The sequence below is a fragment of the Tetrahymena thermophila genome, assembly GCF_000189635.1.
Source record: "Tetrahymena thermophila SB210 genomic scaffold scf_8253887, whole genome shotgun sequence".
In the NCBI taxonomy this organism is placed as follows: domain Eukaryota; phylum Ciliophora; class Oligohymenophorea; order Hymenostomatida; family Tetrahymenidae; genus Tetrahymena; species Tetrahymena thermophila.
Genome location: NW_002475959.1, coordinates 1 through 27,858, shown reverse-complemented (window position 1 = coordinate 27,858; position 27,858 = coordinate 1). Strand labels below are relative to the sequence as shown.

The window sequence follows — 27,858 nt, the reverse complement described above, 5'->3', positions numbered from 1 at the left end:
TGATTTTCACCTATAATGTGAATAAAATGATAATTTAGGTAAAGAGTCATTCACCTATTGGGTGAATTAAAATTTACTATTTTAATATATGAAGATTAATTATAAATCAAATTAAATGATAAAATATTATTAATTTTTAGATTAATTATTTTATAAAACACATATATTTTTTATGAGAATATAATGAAAATTGTTTGTTAAAATTATTTAAAAAGCAATAATTATAATTGTTTTGAATTATTTTTCTTAAGCTTTAATTATCAAAGGTATTTTAGTTTACTTAATAATTATTCTGTTTTATGAGTTACTTGCTACAAAAGTAAAGCCTTACTAAATTGATTAGCTGAATCAAATAGATATTTATTCCTCAAAAGTTTGCAGTCTCAGTGTATTACTTTGCACAGTCATAAGCAATAATTAATATTACCACCTTTAAGTGTGTTGCTTTATTATCATAATAGTCTAAACTTGATATTTATACTAAGCATAAGTATAAAGATAATAAAACATTAATAAAATTAAATTATTTAATTTTTTTAAAGAGTATTTCTTAGTTGTCTGTCAATTTAGAGGTGCTTAGGGATTAATTTATAAAAAAAGTAAATAAATCCACAATTAAAATAAAAATTCAAGTAGTAGTTCACCCGTTTTTTGAATTTAAATTTATCTTAGAGAAAAGAGTTATTATAATCTCTTAAAATTTCAGAAAGTAAGTATTATTATAATTTTTTTTTAAAGACTTTAAAAATTAAAAATAAATTAGAAAAGATATATCCAAAAGCAATTGAAAAAAATAAAAACAGTTTGTTAGTCAGCAGCCCATATTATGAATTTTCACCAATCTCTATAACTTTAAAGAAGAAAGTAATATTGAATAATATTAATTAAATTACAAGAATATTATGATGATATGATGTTTATCTCTCAAATGGAATATGTTTCCTAATACAAATAAAATGAAATAAACTAAAATTATTGATGTTTATTAATTTAACTTTTAATTTGTATTATTAGTTTTGTAAAACAATAAATAGTTTTTTAAATTTACTTAGATCTAATAATAATTTAGCATAGATATATTCAAAAATAATTGAAAAAAATAAAAACTGTTTGTTTGTCAGCAGCCCATAATTTGAATTTTCTCCTAATATCTATAACTTCAAAGAAGAAAGTGATACTGTATCAAATGCGTTGTCATCAATAGGATAAGTTTAATCTACTATAGCCTTAGAAAATAACAATTTGAATTTCATTAACTATAGAGTTAATAACTATTTTAAAAGGAAATGTAAACATTATTTCTTAAGTTTTTATCATATTAATACTAAAATTTAATAAAAAGAATAAAAAAAAGATCTAAAGGAAATATAACTTTCTGAGTTCAATAAGACTTAAAAATCCTCAACAAATTAACAAAATCCATTTATTTTAGGTAATAAATTATCTTAATTACAAGCAGATAATGATGATATCATGTTCATCTCTCAAATCGAATAAGTTTCATAATTTTAAAAAAATGAAAAAAACTAAAATTATTGATATTAATTAATCTTAGATTTAGTTTGCTTGTATAATTAGTTTTGCAAAACAATAAATAATTTTTTTAAATTTACTTTGATATTCTATTTATTCAAAACATTAAAAAAAAAATTTTTTTTTTATTTATTCTAAATCAAAATAAAAATTTTCTATAAATGGATGTTAATATATATGGGTGCTAATATAGGAGAATCTATAATATTTTATTTTCTCCCTTAAATAATAATACTAAATTAAACATTTTATTAAATTTTTAACTCTAACTCATTTTAAAAGTACTAGAAATTTACTTATCAAAATTTATTTTTAGATGTATTTAATTTCTTCAAAACTATTTTTGTATTTTCTAACTATAATTTATTGTAGATGATTTATGATGATCATCTAATTAAAATAGAGATAATAAGATATGATAAAATATTGGCATAATTTTAGATTCATCAAATCTTTTTAAAAGAATTTGAAGTTAAAGCACGAATATTTAACTTAGCATTTTTGGATTACTGAAATCAAAATAAATTTAGAAAAGAAATCTTAATATTATCAATATAGAAAGTAACTTTATCAATCTTAAACAATATATTAATTAAATAAAAAGCTAAATAATCTATGAATTTACTAACAATATTAAATATTTTAGCTGTACTGATAAACTATTTTATTAGCATTAAAGCACAAACATGCCCAACCATCTCAGCTCAATATAGTATATTTTTAAATAAATAATGTTAAATAAAAACTATAACAAATATTATAAAAAAGTGACCAGATTTTATAATAACTACATAATTAGCAGTTACTTGAAGATCCCAAAAACTAATATACTTCTAATTAATACTATTTTAACTGATCAATAAGGCTATTAGATAGGAAGTTTTGTTTATTACAACGATATTTCTAAGAATTAAGATAACATAGTTAATGCAATCAAGCGTATTTTAATAGCTACCTATTAAAAACATTTAAATTTATTTATTTAATCATAATATAGCTGATTTTACTATCAGATAAATGAAGTTTATAGAAAGAACTAACAAAATCCTAGCTATCTCATACTATTCTGTAATAATTGCAGATCCCTATTCTTTATAGGCAGAGTAAAAGCTAGTCTTTGAAATGATTTAGTCTGTTGACTTAATAAAAGACTCTAATTATGCAATAATTTCTTCTATCACTTGTTAGAGCTATATTATTGACACAGTAAATTTGTAACAAGTTGTTTCATTTGATGTTTGCTAATATGGGACAGATGCCTTTTCTAATAATATTTTCTCAAAAGCATTTAAACTCTAAAATGGTTTATCATTCATAGCTATCTTAGATAATTAACAAGGTATTTAAACATGGACTTTCAACTCTACTTCTACTTCTATTTAATTTAATGGATATTTGCCACAACCAGGTAAAATAAAAAATTTAATTTTAGTTTTCATTAATTAGTGTTTATTTTTAAAGCTTCTAATGGCGTGTATTTTGACATAGACATTCATGATAAATATGGCATACTGTTTACAATTGGATCAAATTATTAAATAACTACATTTCAAATATAAAACTAGAATAATTATTTTAATTATTAACAATTAAGCAGCATAAGTAATTAATTTTCTACTTTTTAAGAAAACTAAAGTTATTTTTTATTTATTTATAAAAAGATCTTGTTAATACCAATAACTAAAATTTAACTAATGTTAAATATGTTATTTAGGAAACACCTTTAGGCTATTAATAAAGTCTCTATCTTAGTGATATTAATACAATTTATAGATTAGATTTTTAGTTTAATTTAGATCCAACAAATCAAATTGTTCAATAAATAGTCTTCACAAATCAAAATAAACCAGTTTAATCTAATCCAACAGGTTATTTATATACATATTGGTACTACTTAGAAGAAAATAAACTAATTTTAATACCAGTCTATTCCTATTATTATTATAATTAAGCCTTTACTTGTTCTTATGATTATGTTTAGGATACCTTCCAAAGTCGTTAGTGTAAGTATTTATTCTTCTTCTTTGCAGGAATTTATTAATATTAATTTAAGTCTTAATTTCTTATACTATTTATTGACAGAATAAAAAATTTTATTACAAAATAAGATATTTATGTTTTATTTATTAACATATGAAGCTAATAAAAAAAATACTTTTATTAACAAATTAAAATTCAATTATTTTTACTTTTTATTATAAGATTACTTAAATACAGCATTTACAAAATTGTACGAAGTAGATTACAATTAAGTTAAGTACTTTGTAACAGCTTAGTCAACTTCTTTATATGTTGCTAAAGATAGTTTGAGTGGATCATTCGTTGAAACAGACTAACTTTAATATTATGTAAAATAATATCCTAACTCCTTCATTAAAGTTTAAAATTGCCCTCTTTGCTTTATCACTTTAATATAAAATTATGTAGTATAATTTAATCAAATATTATCTGGTTAATATAGTTGTGTAAGATTAATTTATTTTTATTCTATGAATTAACTAATTAAGTTTTAAAATAGTGGGCAAATTTGTGGTATTTTTATAATTTAAATCTTGACTAAGTTAACTAAAATATTGATGCCTACTATGATGGATAAAATTCAATTTGGGTTCTGATTGGTCTCCCTTTTAAATATAATAATGAAAATTATTTATTTGGAATTCTTGATCCTTGTAATTTATTGTTTAAAACTTTATCATCTGATAATCAAGATGATAACATAAATAAAACTTGCTATGCTTTATATTCTCATCCTAATTAGCTAATAATAGGACTTGATATTTATGGAAATGTTTATGCTTGGAACTCTTAAAAAATTGATTAATTCATGTTCAAAAAAACGATAAGTAAATTTATATTTATATTAACTATTATAAATAAATTATATTAACTAATTTGATTAAGCTGGATATTCATGCTTGAACTCAGGTATTGGGCAACTTTATAATTATGGAGCAAATATTTATCTTATCGCAGTTTGTGAAGATTATTAAGTAATTAGCTATAATATAATGACAGAGAACACATAAATCTTAGTTAAACTCAATTCTAAACCAAATCATATTAACTCTTTTGAAGAGTCTAATTTACTTGGGATTGGAGATAGAGACACTAGTGAAATTTATTTATATCAATTTAATTAATAAACTGGCTTATTTACTATTTTTATGAATTTCCTTAACAATTAAAATAAAGATAAATCTATTAATTTAACCTTTTATCCAGATACTTAGTTGCTATGGATTTAGTATTAGTATAGTAATATCTATATTCCAATTGGAAATTGCTTATAAAATGTTAATAATTGCTTAAATTGTTCGATGGACTTTTATTTTAAAACTAATGAAGTTTAGTTATCTGATTAGTCTTATGGGTTAGGTACTATTGATTCTCCTTTTACAACTTCTAAAGGTTTAATATAAGCCTTTTTATAAGTAATTTCATCTTTTATTTATTATTGTAACATTTTTTTATAAATAAAAAAATATTATATAATAGATGCAATATTATAGCTAACTAATTTTTGGAATAAAATCGATACAAGCCAATTTTTACATAGACCCATCTAATAAAATAACAATTTATTAAGAGCTTTTAGGAATTTCAAATGCTAAAATGATTAATTTAAGGATGGTAAGTACAAATCCTCTAGCTTTAGCATAAATTTTGGTTTAAAATATATTAATATTCTCAAATTTTTTATAAATTAATTTAGAAAATATTTTAGTCATATATAATTTTTCGAATAATTAAACTTAATAATGTGGGATGTAATTTGAAAGTATCATTTAATAAGTCACAATTAATAATGTTAATCATCAATCCTCTAATTCTTCAATCAAATGCTACTCTATTCTAGTGAACAACTCAACTGTAGTTTTATCTAATATAATTATATAAAATGAAGATTTTTCTAATTTTGAAAAAATGATATAAATTTAGAATTCTTAGCAAGTAAGTTACTTAAATTTATTTCATTTTTTTTTTTGAATATTATTTAAAATTTTTAGAAAAAGTGTATCAAAATATTTTATGAATATTATAACCATTATTATTTTTATATTCCACATGTAAAGGATTTAAAATAATAAAAATTAAAAAAATATATTTAATACTGTTTATCTTTAAAAATCAAATTTTGTTTTCTTTAAAAGATTTACAAATAAATAAACTTTAATCATAAGCTTGAGAATAATAGAAATTTCTTGTTTTTTCTATAATTTTTTATTTTGAAAATTAAAATGATAAACTTATTTTTTATTTTTGAATTTTTAGTGCTTTTTTTAAAAAAAAAGGATTTATTTAAATATTTTTTTTAATTAAAAAAGATTACACTTAACAATATTTAGATTATTAAAAGTATTCTAAATAGCCAATTCAGTATTTTATCATAACAAAATGATGTCAAAGTAATAATAAATAAAGTTTTAGTCTAAGATAACATATGTAATACCGATGATACATCTTAAAACTAATAAATAGGACAGTTATTTTAGGCTAGCTAATATCAAGTTGATGATATGCAAATTTTATCTAATAAATTTTGCAACCTAAGAATATTCTCAACAATAAGCAATATAAACTAGCTTAATTATGTTTTTTCTTTTAACAACATAATTATTCAAAAGAATTAGTTTTTGACTATCTCATCCTATCTATTTTTCAATGCAATTTACTATTTTAATCTTTTACCTATGCATACACTTATACTAACAAACATTTATTGCTCAGATAACCACTATGTTCCTAAATAAACAAATCAAGCAAATATCAACATCTCAATAACTTAGTTTTTTTAAATCAATAAATTAAAAAATATTACTATTTCAAATATAACATTCATGAATCATTATGAAATTGCTTTCTCAACAATTTCTTAATCTTAATAGGCCATATTATATAACATATCCTGTCTTAATGATCTAAGCTATTAGTAAAGTATTTCAGCTAATTTCCCTTATGCAGGCTGTACTTCATTTAATGATATCAATATTCTATAATTAAATGTATTTAATTCAAGTTTTATAAGAGGAGTAGATAATTCCATTTTAGAAATTATCAACTAAAGTTATGAGAATAATCTGATTAATTTAACAAATATTTCAGTATAAAACTCCTAGTTTTATTAGAAATAAGTAAACTCGTATTCAAATCCTATATTCATCTCATCAGAATATTATTCAAATATAAGTATATCTCTTTCCCATTTTAATAATAACACATTAAACGGTCTTCTAAACTCATAAACTTATTCAACTACTGGAATCTAAATAATTAACTCTTTAGGAGATATTTACTTAAATAACAATACTTTCAGTAATTCAAAGTCTAATTCCTTTTATAATTATTTGTATTTTTAGATTAAAAATGCATTTATAAACAACATTAATTTTTCTCAGTCTTCTTTTGATTTTTCAGACAATCCTACTTTATTTACTTAAGAAGGTGGATGTATAAGAATAAAATCTAATTATTTGCAAATAAAAAATAGTTAATTTAGTTAATCAACATCTAAAATTGGATCTTTTATCTATATTGAACCCCTAAGCTAGTAATTATAGATAATTATTTAGCATTCATCCTTCTCACAAGGATATTCTAGCAATGATGGTGCTGCTATATATATAAACTCTCAAAATACTTAATTTGATTTACAGATATAATATACCAATTTCACAGATATTTATGCTTTATCTGAAAATTCTAATGCCATATCAGTTTTATAGAACTCTCCTCAAACATAATCAAATATATTAAACAAAATAACTTTTACATAATTGTATGTTTAAAATTTAATGGGTTTAATTAATTCATCTTTCTTGAAAGTGATTAACTCTTTAATTACCATTTAAGGAATGATAGCAACAAAATTGAGTATTTAAAAACTACCAGATTTATTAAGCGTTTATTAAGATAAAATATCTTAGCTGACTATATTAGATTTTTAGAATACAAATATTACTTTATTAGATTGCGAGTATTTTTCTTTGTAAAGTTTAGCATCCTCTAGCTTCCCGCTTTTGATTAAATCAATTAACTCTTAAATTTAAATAATCAATACTAATACTTATTCATCAAATTTTTCATAGAGTTTAATAGACCTCAATTAAGGATAACTAACTATCATAAAATCTAAATTCTACAATTTAACTTAGGTACTTCCCAAATCTAGAGTAATACAACAATCATCCAATAATTAATTAAATAACCAATTCAACTCACTTATTAAATTAACTAATGGAAATCTAAAAGTTTTAGATAATTCTGTTTTTAACAATATTAATTGTCAAACAAATTGTTATGGATCTTCAATTCTTCTAAACTATTCTTCATTTCAAATCTATGACAGCTATTTTATGAATTCTTTAGTAATTTACAATTTATAAAAAGTAATTCAAGTAATTTTTTTAAAATCTAATTAAAAGGCATTAAATGGAGGAGCAATATCACTGTTTGGCTTAAATTCTACCAATAATATTATCAATAATACTAATTTTATAAATAATCAAGCTACAAATAATGGTGGAGCTTTGTATTTACAACTATTTGAGAAAGATGTATTTAATTAGTATTTTGAAATTGAAACACATTTAAATCTGTCTTTTTAATAAAATAATAAAAGGTATTTTAAATAAATATGAATAGATCTTAATTTATTGAAAATAAAGGTCTCTAAGGATATGGAGGAGCATTTTATATTACATCATAATCTGCAAACTCATAAAGTTAATAAATAATTTTGTAAGATTGTTAAATATTACAAAATAGAGCTAAAGTAGGAGGTGGAATATACAACTAAGGTATTAATCCTGTTGTTGATTCAAAGTCTTTGGTAGAGCATAATTTAGCAATCCAATATGGAGATGATAAATTTTCATATCCTTCATATTTAGAATTGATAAATCAATCAAGCTTTAAAAATGAAATTAATATGTAGACAATCATTTTATATTAATTTAAAAGCGGTGGAAGTCTTCCTGAATTCGTATTTCAATTAAGAGACAGCAGCAATAAACCTGTGACTTAAATTGACGGGTAATCATATCAAGCAAATATTTAAATAAGTAATAGAACAAGCTAAAAAGATAAATATTATTTTAGAGGAAACTCATAAATTGCCATGGATGTAAAATAAAATATATTCAAATTTGATCAAATTGATTTTATAGGAATACCAGGTTCTTAGTCTTATATAGAATTTACGTCAGATACAATTAGAAATTACAATAATTATACTCATTAGTATGATTCAAACTATTCATTTATAGTGTAGGTCAACTTTAGAAACTGCTAATATGGGGAATATATAAATTAGTACAACAATTACTAAGAATGCTAAACATGTGAGGATGGTAAATATACACTAGATTATACAGCATGTTATGATTGTCCTATAGGGGGTACCTGTAAAGAAGGCATAATTGAATTAAAAGAAGGTTATTGGAGAGACTAGTAATATAGTGATAATATAGTATTTTGTACAAATAGACCATAAAATTGTATTGGAAACACTTATGGAAACAAAGTTTGCATAAATGGAAATATAGGACCACTTTGCGAAGAATGTGATGTATAAAATAAGTTAAAAATTTCATTTTAATTATTTTAAAATTAAAATTGATTTAGATATATGGAGAATATTGGTAAGATAGTTATACAAGGAAAAATAAATATGAATGTATCAAATGCAAAGAAATCAAAGATGATTCATGGAAGTTAATTTTAAGTGTTTTTTGGATTTTATTTTCAGTTCTCCTAACAGTAAAAAGTGATAAAAAAAATTAATAAAGTAGAATTCTGTAATATGCCTTTTTCAAAAATATATAAACTAATGCTAAGTCTACAAAATAACAGATTTACTAATATTAATAGCAGTCTAAGGTTTATATAAAAATTCTAACAAATTACATATAAATCATATCTTCAGTTTTTGCTTTCAATTTAAATTTTGATTAATGTAATTTTTATTTTCAAAAATTTTTAACAAATAAATTATTTCATCATAAAAATATTGTTTTAATTATTTTTGGAAATTAATTAAAATTTTTTTAAAATAGAAATACTTTAAATAACTCATTATCTAGGAGCTCCAGTTTCAACTTCTGTTGATTATTTTGATTGCATTTTAAAAGATTCTACTTTAAATATACCTTTAATTTATCAGAAGCTTATAATTTTAATTATATGCCCATTTTTGGTGATGATTATTTATTTAGCATATGAAGCTGTTCATCAAAAGCTTATCAATAAATCAAAAAAATTTTATCATTATTCATTATACTGTGCTTTTATATTCTTATTTATCTACCTTCAACCTGATTTAGTATATTAAATGATTAGTCTACTCTCTTGTAGATAAGTTGGATAAAATTAATACATATTAGCTAACATGAATCATTAATGCTTTACAGAAACATACAATTTTTATAGCCAAATCTTAGTCATACCATCTTTAATAGTTTGGGTGATTATTTTTCCTATGATTTTATTCATACAGATTTATATTTCAAAGAAAAAGTTTAGCTTGAACAATATTTAAGTAAATCTAAAGTATGGGTTTTTATACTAAGAATATAAAGAAAGTGCTTACTATTGGGAGTTTGTTAAAATTATTTAGAAAACAGTAATTATTATAGTTTTAAATTTTTATTCTTAAGCTTTAATTGTGAAAGGTAGTTTAGTTTATATAGTCATTCTGTTTTATCAGTTACTTGCTACAAAAGTAAAGCCTTACTAAATTGATTAGCTGAATAAAATAGATATTTATTCAACAAAAGTTTGTGGACTCAGTATTTTATTTTGCATATTCATAAGCAATAATTAATATTACTACTTTTAAGTGTGTTACTTTATTATAATAATAGCTCTAAACTTGTTATTTATACTTAATATAGGAATAAAAATAATAAAACATAAATAAAATTAAATTATTTAATTTTTTTAAAGAGCGTCACTTAAATGTCCATAAATTTAGAGATGCTTAAGGTTTAACCTATAAAAAAAGTAAATAAATCCATAATTGAAATAAAAATTGAAGAAACAGTTTACCCATTTTTTAAATTTAAATTTATCATAAAGAAAAGACTTATTATAATCTCTTAAAATTTCAAGAGGTAATTATTATTTTAAATAATTTATTTTTTTAACAATTTTATAAATTAATAATCAATTAGCATAGCTAAATTCAGAAGTAATTGAAAAAAATAAAAACTTTTTCTTAGCAGGTAGCCCATAATATGAATTTTCTCCAAATCTCTATAACTTAAAAGAAGAAAGTGATATTGTATAATCAAATGCTTTGTCATCAATTGGTTAAGTCTAATCTATTATAGCAATAGAAAATAACAATTAGAATGAAATTAATAAAAAAATTAATAACTACTTTAAAAAGAAATGTAAACATTATTTCTTAATTTTTTATCATATTAATAATCAAATTTAAAATAAAGAACAAAATATAGATCTAAAAGAAATATAACTTTCTGAGTTCAATAAGACTTAAAAAACCTAAACAAATTAGCAAAACCCATTTATTTTAGATAATAAATTATCTTAATTACAAGCAGATAATGATGATATTATGTTTATCTCTCAAATGGAATAAGTTTCCTAATTTCACTAAAATTAAAAAAAATAAAATTATTGATATTTATTTATTTATTTTATTTTTAATTTGTATAATTATAAATAAAAAATTATTAAATTTACTCTAATATTCTTTTATTAAGAATAATTAAAAAAATTAATTTAAAGGGGATTTATGGTATTCTAAATTAAAAATCATAATAAATTTCATTATTGTTTCATACAAAATGATATGTTTATGCTATTTTTTCCATATTATGAGTTATTTTTTATTAAGGCAATACAAATATTATATTTTTTGTATATTTTATTAATTTAAAAAATCAAATTTTTATGTAATCATTGATAAACATTAAATTATTACCTATACTATATCTATTGATTATAATTTAAATTCATGAAGTATTTACTTTTTATATTTAGTTAAGAGAATACTTCCTAAATTAAAAATTTTAAATTAGTTCCATATATTACAACTAAAATTGTCATAAATTAAAATTCTTCTTAAAAATTATAATAAAAATATTAATTTTAATAAATTCGTTTGTTTATAAATCTATTCATCTAATCATCGAATTTAAACATTTGTAAACATCGTTTATTTATTAAAAATGTAATTATATATGATAAATTAATATTAAGAAATTTTTTTTCATGGTAAATAGAAAATCTTTTATTATGTTACATTATTTTATTAGAGATCATGCAAATAAAGCTTATTTAATTACAGTTTTATGAAACGAATGTTTTTTATGCTTTACTTAATCTCTTTAATTATTTTTGGTTAAAATTAAGCAGTAAAACTTTACTAAAACATATAATATAAAAACTAGAAAAATATAAATTTGATTATTTAACTAAAAAAGTAATATAGCGAATGAAGCAAACAATAGTATTACATATCTTATGCAATTTATTTTACATTTTAAATATTATAAGCGCATAATTATGTCCAAAAATATAAGCAGAATATAGTAAGCTTTTACTATTTATTACATATTAACAAATTTTATATAATGATGTAAAAAAGTGGCAAGATTCTATAATAATTATATAATCAGCAGCTATTTGAAGATTCCAAAAACAAACATATTACTAATTAACACAATTTTGACAGATAGTTAAGGTTATTAAATAGGAAGTTTTGTTTACTACAATGATATATCAAAGACAGAAGGCAATATTGTTAATGCGATTAAGCGTAACATATTTATATTTATCATTTTATCTAAATAAATAATTTATTTATATAAATCACATTTAGCTGATTTTACTATTAGATAAATGAAGTATATTGAGCAAACTAACAAAATTCTAGCTATTTCATACTACTCTGTTATAATAGCAGATCTCTATACTTTATAGACAGAGCAAAAGTTAGTCTTTGAAATGATTGAGTCTGTAGATTTAATAAAAGATACTAATTATGCAATAATATCTTCTATTACTTGTAAAAGTTATATAATAGATACTATAAATTTAAAGCAAGTTATCTCATTTGATATTTGCTAATACGGAACTGATGCCTTTGCTTAAAATATTTTTTCAAAAGCATTTAAACTCTAGAACGGTTTAGCATTTTTTGCTATTTTAGATAATGAACATGGGATTTAAACATGGTCTTTTAATCCTACTTCTATTTAGATATAATTTAATGGTTATTTACCTCAGCCTGGTATTGAATTAAAAAATTGAATTGGAAATTAATTTAATCTTTTAATAAAAAAAAGTTTCTAATATTGACTATTTTGACATTGATATTCATGATAAATATGATATCTTATTTACAATTGGTTCATCTTATTAGATAAATACATTTTAGATAGGATATGAGAAAGACTATTTAAATTACAAGCTTTTAAGTGGATTTAGTAAACATTTAATTTTTAAATTACAGATATTTAATATTTATATATTTATACATTCATAGACCTTATTGACAGTAATGATTTAAAGTTGACTAATATAAAATATATTGGCTTAGTAACATCTTCAGGTTTCTAATCTAGTTTATATCTAAGTGATGTCAATACAATTTATAGATTAGATTTTTAGTTTACTTTAGACTCAGATAGCTAAAATGTGCAATAGATAAATTTCTTGAATTAAAATAATCCAGTTTAATCTTAACCAGTAGGAAAATTATACAGGAATTGGTACTATTTAGAAGAAAATCAATTAATTTTAATTCCTGTTTATAGTAAATATTATGAAAATTAAAGCTTTACTTGTACCTTTAACTATGTTTAAAATTCCTTCCAAATTAACCAATGTAAAAATTATTTTTTATTTATTTAATCTTTTAGCAATTAATATTAAAATATTTAATTTTTAAAAATAAAATAAAAAGATTACTTAAATACAGCATTTACTAAACTTTATTAAGTAAATTACCAAGAGAAAATTTACTACATTACAGGTCAATCCACTTCTTTGTATATTGTAAAGGATACTCCTAGCGGTTAAATTGCAGATTAAAAATAACTAAATTATTATATAAAGTAATATCCTAATTCTTTTATAAAAGTCTAAAATTGTCCTTTCTGCTTTATTACTTTGCTCTATAATAGCTACGTTTAAATTAATAATGTACTGGAAAGTGATTGGAGCTGTGTAAAATATATTATTAAACATCTATTTTAAATTAATTTTTATTCAAAAAAAGTTTGCTAATATAGGATATTTTTACAATTTAAATCTTGATTAAGTTAACTAAAATATGGACGCGTACTTTGATGGATAAAACTCTTTTTGGCTTTTAATAGGTCTTCCATTTAAATACAACAATGAAAATTACTTATTTGGAATACTTGATCCTTGCAATTTGTAATTTTAAACTCTATCTTCTGATAATTAAGATGATAACTCAAACAAGACTTGTTATGCTTTGTATTCTGATCCCAATAAATTAATAATAGGGCTAGATGTATATGGAAATGCATATGCATGGAATTCTTAAGATATCACTTAATTTCTTTTCAAAAAATCAATAAGTAATAATTGATTAATTATTTTGGAATGAGTATTTTGATTTATTTTTTCAATTGACTAGCAAAATATTAATGCTTAAATTCTGGTATTGGACAATTATACAATAGTGGTACTAATATTTATCTAATTGCAGTTTGTGGAGATTATTAAATCATAAGCTTCAATCTTATGAATGGAGATACATAAATTTTGGATAAGCTTAAATCGAAACCTAACCACATTAACTCATTTGAAGAATCTTAGCTTCTTGGAATTGGAGATCGAGATACTAGTGAAATCTATCTTTACAGATTCAACCAATAAACTGGCTTATTTACTAATTTTATGATATTTCAGAATAATTAAAATAGAGATGGATCAATTAATTTAACATTTTATCCAGACACTTAGTTATTATGGATTTAGTATCAGTATAGCAATATTTATGTCCCACTTGGATAATGCTTATAAAATGTTAATAATTGCTTAAATTGTTAAATGAATTTCTATTTTAATACAAATGAACTTTAGCTAATCGATAAAACCTATGGGATAGGGACTATTGATACTCCTTATTCAACATCTAAGGGTTTGATAGCAGCATTCTTACATGTAAAATATTTGATTATTTACTATAAATTAATTTCAGTTTAAAATTTTTAAATATTTATAAAATAGATATCGTATTATAGCCAATTAATTTTTGGAGTTTAGCAAATACAAGCTAATTTTTACATAGATCCATCTAATACAATGAAAATATATTAGGAACTTCTAACTATTTCAAACGCAAACATGGTAAATTTAAAAATAATAAGCACAAATCCTAATTTATAAGCATAAATAGCTGTACTTAATTATCTCACATTCTAAAATCTATTGCAAGTTAACTTAGATAATATTTTAATCAATTATTCACTTCCAAATAATTTAGCTTAGAAATGTGGTATGCAATTTAATAGTATAATTTAGTAGGTAATAATTAATAATGTGAATCATAAATCTTCTAATCCTTCAGTTAAATGTTACTCAATTCTAGTGAGTAATACAAATGTAATTTTATCCAATATAGTTATCTAAAACGAGGATTTTTCGAATTTTAAAACCATGATACAAGTTGCTGATTCGTTATAAGTAATTAAAAAATTCTATAAAATATTTAAAATTATTTGAACACCATTTTTTCATGAAAGGAGAGTTTAAAAAATATATTTAATCTTTTAAATAAATAGTAATCTAATAAAAAATTTTTAGTTGTTTTTTATTTTTTAAATTAATTTCTATAAAATCTGCCTCCTTTAAAATTATTAAATTAAAGTATATTAATATTATTTTTTAATTAAAATAAGATTACATTAAACAACATTTAGATTATTAAAAATACTCTAAATAGCCAGTTCAGTATTTTATCATAACAAAATGATGTCAAAGTAATAATAAATAAAGTTTTAGTCTAAGATAACATATGCAATTCAGATTACACATCTTAAAACTAATAAATAGGACAGTTATTTTAGGCTAGCTAATATCAAGTTGATGATATGTAAATTTTATCAAATAAATTTTGCAACCTAAGAATATTCTCAACAATAAGCAATATAAACTAGCTTAATTAACTTTTTACTTTTAACAACATAATTATTCAAAAGAATTAGTTTTTGACTGTCTCATCCTATCTATTTTTCAATGCAATTTACTATTTTAATCTTTTACCTATGCATACACTTATACTAACAAACATTTATTGCTCAGATAACCATTATGTTCCTACATCAACAAGTCAAGCTGATATCAACATCTCAACAACTTATTTTTTTTAAATCAATAAATTAAAAAATATTACTATTTCAAATATAACATCCATGAATCATTATGAAATTGCTTTCTCAACAATTTCTTAATCTTAATAGGCCATATTATATAACATATCCTGTCTTAATGATCTAAGCTATTAGTAAAGTATTTCGGCTAATTTCCCTTATGCAGGCTGTATTTCATTCAATGATATCAAAATTCTATAATTAAATGTATTTAATTCAAGTTTTATAAGAGGAGTAGATAATTCCATATTAGAAATTATGAACTATAATTTTGAGAATAATTTGATTAATCTAACAAATATTTCAGTATAAAACTCCTAGTTTTATTAGAAATAAGTAAACTCCTATGCAAATCCTATAATGATCTCATCAGAATGTTATTCAAATATAAGTATATCTCTTTCCCATTTTAATAATAACACATTAAACGGTCTTCTAAACTCATAAACTTATTCAACTACTGGAATCTAAATAATTAACTCTTTAGGAGATATTTACTTAAATAACAATACTTTCAGTAATTCAAAGTCTAATTCCTTTTATAATTATTTGTATTTTTAGATTAAAAATGCATTTATAAATAACATTAATTTTTCTCAGTCTTCTTTTGATTTTTCAGACAATCCTACTTTATTTACTTAAGAAGGTGGATGTATAAGAATAAAATCTAATTATTTGCAAATAAAAAATAGTTAATTTAGTTAATCAACATCTAAAATTGGATCTTTTATCTATATTGAACCCCTAAGCTAGTTATTATAGATAATTATTTAGCATTCATCCTTCTCACAAGGATACTCAAGCAACGACGGTGCTGCTATCTATATAAACTCACAAAATACTTAATTTGATTTTCAGATATAATATACCAATTTCACAGATATTTATGCTTTATCTGAAAATTCAAATGCCATATCAGTTTTATAGAACTCTCCTCAAACATAATCAAATATATTAAATAAAATAACTTTTACTTAATTGTATGTTTAAAATTTAATGGGTTTAATTAATTCATCTTTCTTGAAAGTGATTAACTCTTTAATTACCATTTAAGGAATGATAGCAACAAAATTGAGTATTTAAAAACTACCAGATTTATTAAGCGTTTATTAAGATAAAATATCTTAGCTGACTATATTAGATTTTTAGAATTCAAATATTACTTTATTAGATTGCGAGTATTTTTCTTTGTAAAGTTTAATATCCTCTAGCTTCCCACTTTTGATTAAATCAATTAACTCTTAAATTTAAATAGTCAATACTAACACTCATTCATCATATTTTTCATAGAGTTTAATAGACCTCAATTAAGGATAACTAACTATCATAAAATCTAAATTCTACAATTTAACTTAGGTACTTCCCAAATCTAGAGTAATACAACAATCATCCAATAATTAATCAAATAGCCAATTCAACTCACTTATTAAATTAACTAATGGAAATCTAAAAGTTTTAGATAATTCTGTTTTTAACAATATTAATTGTCAAACAAATTGTTATGGATCTTCAATTCTTCTAAACTATTCTTCATTTCAAATCTATGACAGCTATTTTATGAATTCTTTAGTAATTTACAATTTATAAAAAGTAATTCAAGTGATTTTTTTAAAATCTAATTAAAAGGCATTAAATGGAGGAGCAATATCACTGTTTGGCTTAAATTCTACCAATAATATTATCAATAATACTAATTTTATAAATAATCAAGTTACAAATAATGGTGGAGCTTTGTATTTACAATTATTTGAGAAAGATGTATTTAATTAATATTTTGAAATTGAAACACATTTAAATCTGTCTTTTTAATAAAATAATAAAAGGTACTTTAAATAAATATGAATAGATCTTAATTTAATGAAAATTAAGGTCTCTAAGGATATGGCGGAGCATTTTATATTACATCATAATCTATAAACTCATAAAGTTAATAAATAATTTTGTAAGATTGTTAAATATTACAAAATAGAGCTAAAGTAGGAGGTGGAATATACAACTAAGGTATTAACCCCGTCATTGATTCAAAGTCTTTGGTAGAGAATAATTTAGCAACCTAATATGGAGATGATAAATTTTCATATCCTTCATATTTAGAATTGATAAACCAATCAAGCTTTAAAAATGAAATTAATTTGTAGACAATCATTTTAAATTCATTTAAAAGCGGTGGAAGTCTTCCTGAATTCGTATTTCAATTAAGAGACAGCAGCAATAAACCTGTGACTTAAATTGACGGGTAATCATATAAAGCAAAAATTTAAATAAGTAATAGAACAAGCTAAAAAGATAAATATTATTTTAGAGGAAACTCATAAAATGCTATGGATATAAAATAAAATATATTCAAATTTGATCAAATTGATTTTATAGGAATACCAGGTTCTTAGTCTTATATAGAATTTACATCTGATACAATTAGAAATTACAATAATGATACTCATTAGTATGATTCGAGTTACTCATTTATAGTTTAGGTTAACTTTAGAAACTGTTAATATGGGGAATATATAAATTAGTACAACAATTACAAAGAATGCTAAGCATGTGATGATGGTAAATATACACTAGATTATACAGCATGTTATGATTGTCCTATAGGGGGTACCTGTAAAGAAGGCATAATTGAATTAAAAGAAGGTTATTGGAGAGACTAGTAGTATAGTGATATTATAGTATTTTGTACAAATAGACCATAAAATTGTATTGGAAACACTTATGGAAACAAAGTTTGCATAAATGGAAATATAGGACCACTTTGCGAAGAATGTGATGTAAAAAATAAGTTAAAAATTTCATTTTAATTAATTTAAAATTAAAAATGATTTAGATACATGGAGAATATTGGTAAGATAATTATACAAGGAAAAATAAATATGAATGCATAAGATGTGATGAGATTAAGAACGATTCATGGAAATTTTGCTTAAGTTTATTTTGGATTTTTTTTTCAGTTCTTCTAGCAGTTGAAGGTGAAAAGAATAATTAGTTAAGTAGAATTCTTCATTCAGCCTTTTATAAAAAAAGGAATTAAAATATAACGGCTAACAAATAAGATAATTTTATAAACAAACAAGAATCTAAAGTTTTTTTAAAAATTCTAACTAACTACATATAAATCATCTCTTCTGCTTTTACTTTTAATCTGAATTTCAATTAATGTAATCTTTATTAAAAATCTTTCTTTTTTCTTATTATTATTAAAAATTTTATTTATTATTTATAAAAATAGAAATTCTATTAATTCCATAGTATTTAGGTGCTCCTGTTTCAACTTCTGTGGACTATTTTGATTGTGTTTTAAAAGATTCTAGCTTAAGTATACCTATTATATATTAAAAGCTGATTATTTTAATTATATGCCCATTTTTAGCATTATTAATTTATTTAATTTATGAAATAATTAAACAAAAATGGATCAATAAGTAAAAAAAATTCTACCATTTTTCTATTTACTGTGCTTTGATATTCTTATTTATTTATCTTTAACCTGATTTGGTTTTTTAAATGATTAGTCTACTTTCTTGTAGATAAGTTGGAAAAACCAAATATATATTGGCTAATATGAACTACGAATGCTACTCTGAAACTTACAACTTTTATAGCTTAATTTTAGTCCTACCATCTTTAATAGTTTGGGTGATTATCTTTCCACTAATTCTGTTTAAATTGATTTATATTTAAAAGAAAAAGCATAGCTTGAGCAATATTAAAGTAAATCTAAAATATGGATTTGTATACAAAGAATATAAAGAAAGTGCTTATTATTGGGAGTTTGTGAAAATTATTTAAAAAATGGTAATGATAATAATTTTAAATTTTTATTCTTAAGCTTTAACTGTAAAAGGTATTTTAGTTTATTTAGTTATTATGCTTTATGAATTATTAGCTACTAAATTTAAGCCTTACTTAAATGATTAAATGAATTAAATTGACATTTATTCTACAAAAGTGTGTGGTCTTAGTATATTACTATGCGTATTTATTAGTAATAATGAATATTATTACTTTTAAGTGAGCTGTTTTATCATAATAATAATAATAAATTTACTGTTTATCTTAAACATAGGTATAAAAATATTAAAACATTAATAGAATTAGTTTGTATAATTTTTAAAGGATTTTGTAACTAAATATCCTCAAATATAAAGATTTTTAAGATTAAATATAAAGAAAAAGTAAATCAATCCACAATTAAAATTAAAATTATAGAGATCACTAAAAAATTTTCTAAATTTAAATTAATCACAAAGAAAAGTCTTGTTAGTTCAAAATAACATTGTAAAAGGTAAATAAATATTTATTTAATTATTTCTTTATTTTAAAAATTTATTATTAGATTATTGCTTAGATGTTTAAAACTCTTAACGTTAACTGAAGGAATAAAGTAAAAATTTGTAACAAACATCCAGCCCTTAATGCTAATTTACACCACAAAATAAACATATCATAGAAGAAAAAGATATAATAGAATCAAATCTTCTAATTGGCTAAGTGTAATCAATAGTTGCTTCTGAAAGTTAATTGAATATTGTTAGTAAAGGAATTAACTACTTTTAGCAGAAATGTAATTTTATTATTTTGCTTCTAAAATTAATTAACTTTTTTAAAAATTAGAAAAGAGTTCAGAGCCTGCTGAATTTTAACTTTTAAATAAAAACACTTAAAGAAATTTTCAAAATCCTTTTTATTAAAGCAACTAATTATTATAAATGTAAGCTGATACTGATGATGTAATGATTATTTCTCAAATGGATTAATTATCTGAAAGAGAATAAAATTAAAAACCTTGATCATTTTTAATGTATAAAATGTATATTTAAAAATTTAGTATTTAAAAGAAATTTAACTCAATAAAAATCTAAAAATCAAAATTACTTTTTACTTTTTATTAAAAAATATTTATATGAAAATAATTTATTTTTATAATAAATCAAAATTTCATTTCTTCTATTTTGATTAATTTTTAAATAATTTTATTTATGTTTCCCCAGTATAAAAAAAAGTTTTTGCTATTTGTTTTTCAAAGAATTTTAAAAAATAATTAAAAATTAATTTTTAAATTTGAAAAAAAATTCCATTTTTGCACTCTAAAAAAAAGTAATTTAGAGTTTAATAATTTTTTTCAATAAATTTATTTAAAATATTGTTTAAAGAATTGCTATTATTTGCTTTAAAATAAACTTAAAATAGTTTTAAATCATTTGAAAAATAATATAGTAAAAAAGTACACAGCTTTGATTAACATTTATAATTATTGATTGATTTATTTATTTAAGTAAACTTTACATATATATTATATTTAAATAAAAATAAGAAGTAAACAAATTAAAATATTAAAATAATCATTTATTTAATGAACTGAGATATTGTCTTTCTAATTCTTCGAAGTTTTCCAAGTCTTCAGCAGTTAAATTTCCTACAATTTCATTTCTTACATTGCCTTGTTAGATTGTAGTTAAAGGAACCTAAGGAATAATATTTTCTGAAAGCTTTTGCTCTATTTGAGAAGAGTCAACCATTTAAATATCTTGAGGTAAATTTGAGTTCTTTGAATTCTATTGTTCTAGAGCATTCTGTATGTTAATTAGATCTTAGTTGACTGATTCACCTTCTGTAACGGGATTTGTAAGCTGAGCAAGACTCTTGTTGATCCTTTCTTCTTCTTATCTTCTCTTAAATGCTTCCATTTCTTAAGTTTTCTATTTAATAAATTACTACTACCACAAATAAAGATATTGATAATATTGCTAATATTATTAATATTAAAGATTTTGTTCTTGAATCATTAACCTCTTTTCGTTTCTTTTCATTCTCTTTTCTTAGTTAACTTATTCTCTATTTTTAAACTATACGGCACTTTATCCAGGATTAAAACCAGTAATATCTTTATTTTTTAATTTCTTCTGCTTTCTGCTTAGTTTTTATGTATCATCTTTATCATCATCTTAAAATTTGTTGGATTCTTGATTTTATCCCTTGGCTTCTTTTTAAGCTAGTTCCATTTATTCTTTTTCGAATTTCGCAACATCCAACATTTCGGGATCTTTTTAATCTTGATGTTTAATATGCTCAAATTGATCTTGAAGCATTTATTTTTCGATTTCTTCTAAGTTGCACTCCTTTGGAATTTCGAATTCTTAGACATCAGTTTATTGTTTTTCAATCTCAGAAACATCCAAAATTTAGTGCTTTTGTTCTTCTTCCTAGAATTGTTTCTATTCTTGCAATAACTTTTCTATTTCAGAGACATCTTAAATGTTTTCATTTTGATTACTATTATCTTCTTTTGGCACTTCTATTTAATCAGATTTAACTATTTATACTTCTTGAGCTTATAATGCAGCCTCTTAAACGATTTATTGTTGTTGAGATTCTTCCACTTTTTCTTATTTAACGCTTTCAGATTCTTTTTTCTCTTCTTATTGGGTAATTTAGGTGCTTGGTTATTTTTATTCTACTTATTATTATTAACTAACTTCTGATTTCTTAACATAAATGACAGTTTCCTTCTAAGGTTTCTTCTAGGTCTCTGTTTTGCTAGGAGAAGTAGATTATGTCTATTGTTTCTGTTCAGTTTTTTGAGGAACAGTTGTTGGAGCAGGTCCAATAGTGACTTTGCCTTATTATTGTTATTAAGCTATCTAAGCTGAAGCTTGTTCTTGAGTTACCTCTGAAATGGTATCAGTTCCTTTTGAACCATTTGTTTGCTTTTTGATAACTGCTATGACATTAGTTTTGGGCTTATCACTAGTCTCAGATTTCAAATTAGCTTCTGGTTAATGCATGATCTCACCTATTAACTTTTAAGTTTCATTATTAGCTTATTTATTTTAGAGATCTTTATCGCTCTTGATAGCTTCACGGAATTGAGGTTTGTACTCATCAACCCATCCATTCCAGCCTAAAGTATTTTCTTTAGAATTGTCTCTGTTTTGCAAGAAATTATTCCAACCTTGTAAGTTATAAATTTCATCGAATTAAACTACGAGACCACGTTGAGGAGGACAACGACCTCCTAAATTAACACCTCCGATGAAAGGTTTTATAAAGACAACTTCAAATTTGTCATCCATGATACCAACTATAGTTCCCTATAGTCCAAAAGGAGCATTCTTAGTGTTATAAGTACCTATGTAAATTACTTAGTCACCTACCTCATGGTAAAAAGGTTAATCTTTAAAGTAAATATATTGTTTTGAGCTATAGACGGCAGGAATAGCATTGTTGGCATCTATTTAATGAATGGTCTAATCTTTTTAAGGAATGTTGAGCTTAGTTTAAACAAATTCATCTTAAAATTTGACCAACTATTCAATTTTTTATGAGTGCATAACCTTTGAGGCAACGGTTGAGCTACAGAATTGAGATTCCTTCTTTTTCATTAACCAAATATATAGCTTAACTAATTCAATGTTAGGATCTTGGCCTTCTTTAGACCAAATTTAGCCAGAGTAAAAATTAGCGTTTTTATCCTTCTTTCTTAATTATGAAAGTTTAGCAACAAAAGCAAATATTTTTGGGTAAGCATTATAGTATTCAATAATTAACTTAACTAATGAAGGACTCAATTCCAATTCTCTAAATTATTGATACTTTTCACGTCCTGAAATATTTTAAGATGCTTCATTAATACGAGCAAGTTCAGGAACAACTTCATTAAGATGTCTTCTGATGATATTTAAACCTACATCAAGCATCTTTGGAAGTTTATTAGCAGAAGGAAGATTAGGTTCAATTTTAATGCTAAAGCTATCTAAGATATCAAGTAAAACATCTTATGATAATTAAAGCTTGAATGACAAAAATTTCAAGGTTATGAATGCTTCATCATCCTTTGAGTAGAATTTTAGTTGATTGTCAGTCAAATAGACAGGCTATTTATTGTTAAGAATAATTTAGTTTAGATTTAGAAATAAATAAAATGATTTAAATAAAAAAAGGATAAACTATTTATTACCTTAGTCTTTAATTAAACTAAAAGTTCTTGTGCAAGCTTTCCTTTGGTGTATCCTGTCACAATACCTGTATGACCATCAAGATTTCCTTTTTAAGCTATTACAACTTTACAACCAATAGGGAACTCTTTTTCTATATTATCACATTTAGTAACTTGAATGACTTTTTCGATTTTCTATTCCTTCATTAATAAATCAAGAGGACAAAACATCTCCTCATATTTATCACTGTTTTCTATAATAGTACCCTTTAAAGTTCTTCTACCTTCAGTATACTTTAACAAAATGGCAATCACGGGATTAGAATGGTTGTATATAATTCCTCCCTTCTTGTAAAATGTTTAGGACAGTTCGTCTTTTATTTTTAAATAGAAACTGTGATGAGAATCTTCACTGTAGTCTAAATTTTCAAGGATGGAAAGATTCTTATTCTTCCATATATTTTTGAAAGTACTTTCAGTTAGAAAACCAGTGACTTATACTTTTTCGCAATTAGGGTATTTGCAATAAGCATCATATTTAGGTTTTCCTCTAACTTTATTAACAATATCTGCCTCAGTCAAATCACTTTTAACTCTGATTTTCATTTGTAAACCTTTTTCTACTTTATCAATCTCACATCCAATAACCTATTTAGCATGGAGAGTAGGGAATCTAGATAAAGCTTCACCTTAAGGATTTGTGGGTGGAGAGTATACTTTACCGATATCAAATGTTTCTACTTTCAAAGTTACTTAAAAGTCCTTATAGTAATTAGGAAGTGTGCTCTAAATAGTAATAGGAGCAAAGTTATGGTCAAATTTGTACTTAATATTCTTTCCAAATTAATTGCGCTCTCTTTCCTAAGGAGTTAAAGTTTTTACTTAATCAATAGAAGAATAAACATCATCTATTAATTTTTAGTCCATAAAGGGAAGGACTACAATATATTCATGTGAGAATACACCTCCATAGGGATCAATTGTAAATTTATCAGGATAGTAATCTACAGGGCTTCTTAATTTTGAATTAGGATCAGTCAATAATTGAGCAAAAGGCTTAGGGAGCAAATCTAATTTATTTAAAATAAAAAAATATTAAATTAGGAAAGCTAAATTATTTATTCAATCATAAATCATTAGTGGGGGGATATTTTAATTTATTCTTATTATTAGATTTTATTAATAATATTAAATGAATTCAAAATATGAAAGAAATATTCAAACAAAATTAATATTTATCCCCAATATTAAAAAATAAATAGTTATTTATTTGCCGGTTTGTTAAATAAATAAATAATTTAATATAATTACTTGCATTTTCAGGATGTATAATACACATTAACTATTTCATAGGAGGGTATGGTTCGGAAAGATCAAATACAATTTCTTATGATAAATGTTCAGCCTTGTAATTCAAGAATAAACTGATATCTGAAGTCATAGGAGCATAATAGAATGGGAAATACCAGCTCCAGGAAGGACATCCTTGGTAGTAATAAAGCAAAACAAACTATAAACCTTCTAAATACTTAGTTATCAATAAATCTAATGTCTTAATATCATCAAAATTCTTGAAATCTAAGTTAAGCTTTTGCTAATAATAATATGATTTTCCTAAAAACTAATCTTTTTTATAATTTTCTTATAAATCATTAATAAAATCTTTTTCTTTTTTGATAATTTTGTCTTCTTCTTTCTTCTTTTCTTGAAGGTTTTTTTCAAAATTTTGTTAGAAAGTGACTTGATTTTTTTAATCATTTTTTTCTTAATCCTTTTCATCATTATCATCGCAGATATCATCTTTTGATTAAAATTTAAATATTTAATAACTAAGATTATAATTTTATTATTTACCATCATAATCATCATCGTCTTCATCTTCGAAATCTTCGTCATCTTCATCATTTTCACCTTCTGAAGAGGAGTTTTTCTTATCATTTCCTTTTTTAACTCCGGGAACTTCATCATCTCCGATTTCTTGATCTTTATCTGATTGATGCTTGATACGTCTTTTATATTCCTTTGTGATATCTGTAGCTTTATCTCCAATAAAATCAAGCTCAACTTCTGCTATTCTTTAAATTATCTATTGAAGACCAACCCAATTAATATGACCATTATCATTTAAATATGAATCTGCTTCAACTAGATAATCTTTATAAATCTAAATCAAAATTTCAAATTGTCCTTCTCTAATATTGAAACAATACAGTCTTGGTAGGAAATCATTACCAATGAAACAACAGATTAAAAGGAAATCATCAATAACTCTTTCAATGTTAAACTCAAGCTTTTTTACTTTTTTCCATAACATCTTATATTCTAACTCCATATATTCTCTAACTATATTTAAGTAGATCATCTAAAATGTTACTGATTCTCTATCTCTTTTAGCAGCTCTACTTACCTTTATAATTTAATTAATTCATTTTAATAATCTTTAATAAGTAATTATTGTATTTTTGATAAGAAATTTTATTTTAAATTTTTATTTCCTATTTATTTATTTATTCTTTTATTTTTTTAAAAAGTCTTTAATTAATTATCGGTTGAACAAAATAATAAATAGAAAATGATTCAAAATGAAGATAATATCATTTTAATTTCGTTATCTTGAAAGCGACCATACTTATTATTGGAGCGCATGAAATGAATTTTTGTTTATTAAATTTATTCTAGTTGAAATAAATAATATTATAAGAAATACTTACAGGAGGTTAAAATTTCATTTCTTCTCTCAGAATTGAGACATATTTAATATGGGTAGATAAGCCTAACATGATAAGATCTGCATCTGCACCATAAATACAATGAGTAGTAGTTGGATCATAATCTTAGGATGAACAATACTAATGCATAAAATTAATAATTTTATGTTCACCTTCACCAGGTACGTTGGATCCACTAAAGAAAACTTCAAGATTGGACCAACGAGGATCTTATTCGAATTTCTTGCAGATATAAAAATGGAGCTACTTATTCAAATCATGCATGAATTCTGTACCTGTTGAGATAGAGTTATTCTTCATCGTCTCTCCTTCGGATAGGAAACCACAGTTTCTTAGAGAATCATTCAAGTCTTTCCATGATTGAGCGCTCTAAAAACGACGAGTACGCTATTGGTTTTACTTAGCACGAGGACATGGGCCATCAAGAAAGAGATACAAAACTTTCTTTGGTTCTACTAAGTTGACCATTTCATCAATATAATTAAATATCATTGAGAAAATTTCCTAAATGTTTCTCTATAAAAGCAAGTCTTTGAAAACAGTGCCTTCATCCTTAGAGCATTTATAAATGATACCATTCATATCGAGGTAAAAACAATCTATGTTAGGAACTTCACCTTTCTTGATTTAGTGAAGAATCAAAGGGTATCTACGAGCTAACCAACTATAAAATCCAGGAACTCCCATTTCTATAAAATACAAGCTATCGCTATGCTTTTGCTATTTACTATTCTTTGTTTGTTTGTTTGTTTTCGCTTTTTGTGCTTTTCTAAATTTGATTCTATTCTTTAATAGATACTAGACAGAAACTATTCTTTTAAAAGATAAATAAATCTTGAATTATTTATTTATTAGATTATTCTTAATTACAAAAACTCTTTCTTTTATACTATTTTAATTGATTTATTGATTTAATCTTAAATAAAAATCCTTATGTAAAATTTAAATTAAGAAGTTAGTCAGTCAGTCAGTTATCCATCCCTATTTTATTTTATTGCAAACGTTTAACATTAAAATTATTAAAAAAAAGAATTTTATTCTAATCATTGAATTTTCCTCGCCACTTGAGTACTGATAAATTATAAGAAATATTCTTTTGATATAATTAAATAAAAATAATCTAGTGTCTAGATATTGAGAATTTATAATAATAATTCTTGCTCAATCAGATATTAAAATAACAAAATATTTATGATTGACTTCCTTCCTATTTTTATTTAATTATAAAAAAGATATTATTTAAAGAATTAATTTAAAAAATATGGGGTTGGGGTTGGGGTTGGGG

At 22.8% G+C, this 27,858-nt stretch overlaps 4 protein-coding genes across 4 annotated transcripts; 3 read left to right on the top strand and 1 right to left on the bottom strand. All coding sequences in view use genetic code 6, as the record gives it.

Moving 5' to 3' along the window:
• Positions 1–2,264: 2,264 nt before the first annotated feature.
• On the top strand, positions 2,265–11,179 carry TTHERM_00646790 (transmembrane protein, putative; the record flags this gene model as incomplete). Its single annotated transcript, XM_001027388.2, has 14 exons — positions 2,265–2,472; positions 2,531–2,941; positions 2,995–3,135; positions 3,195–3,401; positions 3,486–3,536; positions 3,736–3,956; positions 4,052–4,379; positions 4,438–4,967; positions 5,032–5,487; positions 5,862–7,901; positions 7,959–8,090; positions 8,156–9,103; positions 9,160–9,490; positions 9,591–11,179. 14 exons carry the CDS (start codon positions 2,265–2,267, stop codon positions 11,177–11,179), a joined length of 7,593 nt encoding a protein of 2,530 aa, XP_001027388.2.
• Positions 11,180–12,066: 887 nt separating this feature from the next.
• Positions 12,067–19,473, top strand: TTHERM_000645801 (transmembrane protein, putative; the record flags this gene model as incomplete). Its single annotated transcript, XM_012800915.1, has 15 exons — positions 12,067–12,092; positions 12,180–12,319; positions 12,383–12,793; positions 12,849–12,989; positions 13,049–13,390; positions 13,469–13,731; positions 13,784–14,111; positions 14,171–14,700; positions 14,767–15,222; positions 15,459–17,477; positions 17,535–17,666; positions 17,732–18,679; positions 18,736–19,066; positions 19,138–19,224; positions 19,421–19,473. 15 exons carry the CDS (start codon positions 12,067–12,069, stop codon positions 19,471–19,473), a joined length of 6,207 nt encoding a protein of 2,068 aa, XP_012656369.1.
• Positions 19,474–19,826: 353 nt separating this feature from the next.
• Positions 19,827–20,698, top strand: TTHERM_000645790 (transmembrane protein, putative; the record flags this gene model as incomplete). Its single annotated transcript, XM_012800914.1, has 3 exons — positions 19,827–20,193; positions 20,245–20,472; positions 20,523–20,698. 3 exons carry the CDS (start codon positions 19,827–19,829, stop codon positions 20,696–20,698), a joined length of 771 nt encoding a protein of 256 aa, XP_012656368.1.
• Positions 20,699–21,250: 552 nt separating this feature from the next.
• On the bottom strand, positions 21,251–27,260 carry TTHERM_00645780 (XRN 5'-3' exonuclease amine-terminal protein; the record flags this gene model as incomplete). Its single annotated transcript, XM_001027386.3, has 5 exons — positions 21,251–23,782; positions 23,866–24,914; positions 25,156–25,644; positions 25,699–26,251; positions 26,556–27,260. 5 exons carry the CDS (start codon positions 27,258–27,260, stop codon positions 21,251–21,253), a joined length of 5,328 nt encoding a protein of 1,775 aa, XP_001027386.2.
• Positions 27,261–27,858: the final 598 nt, after the last annotated feature.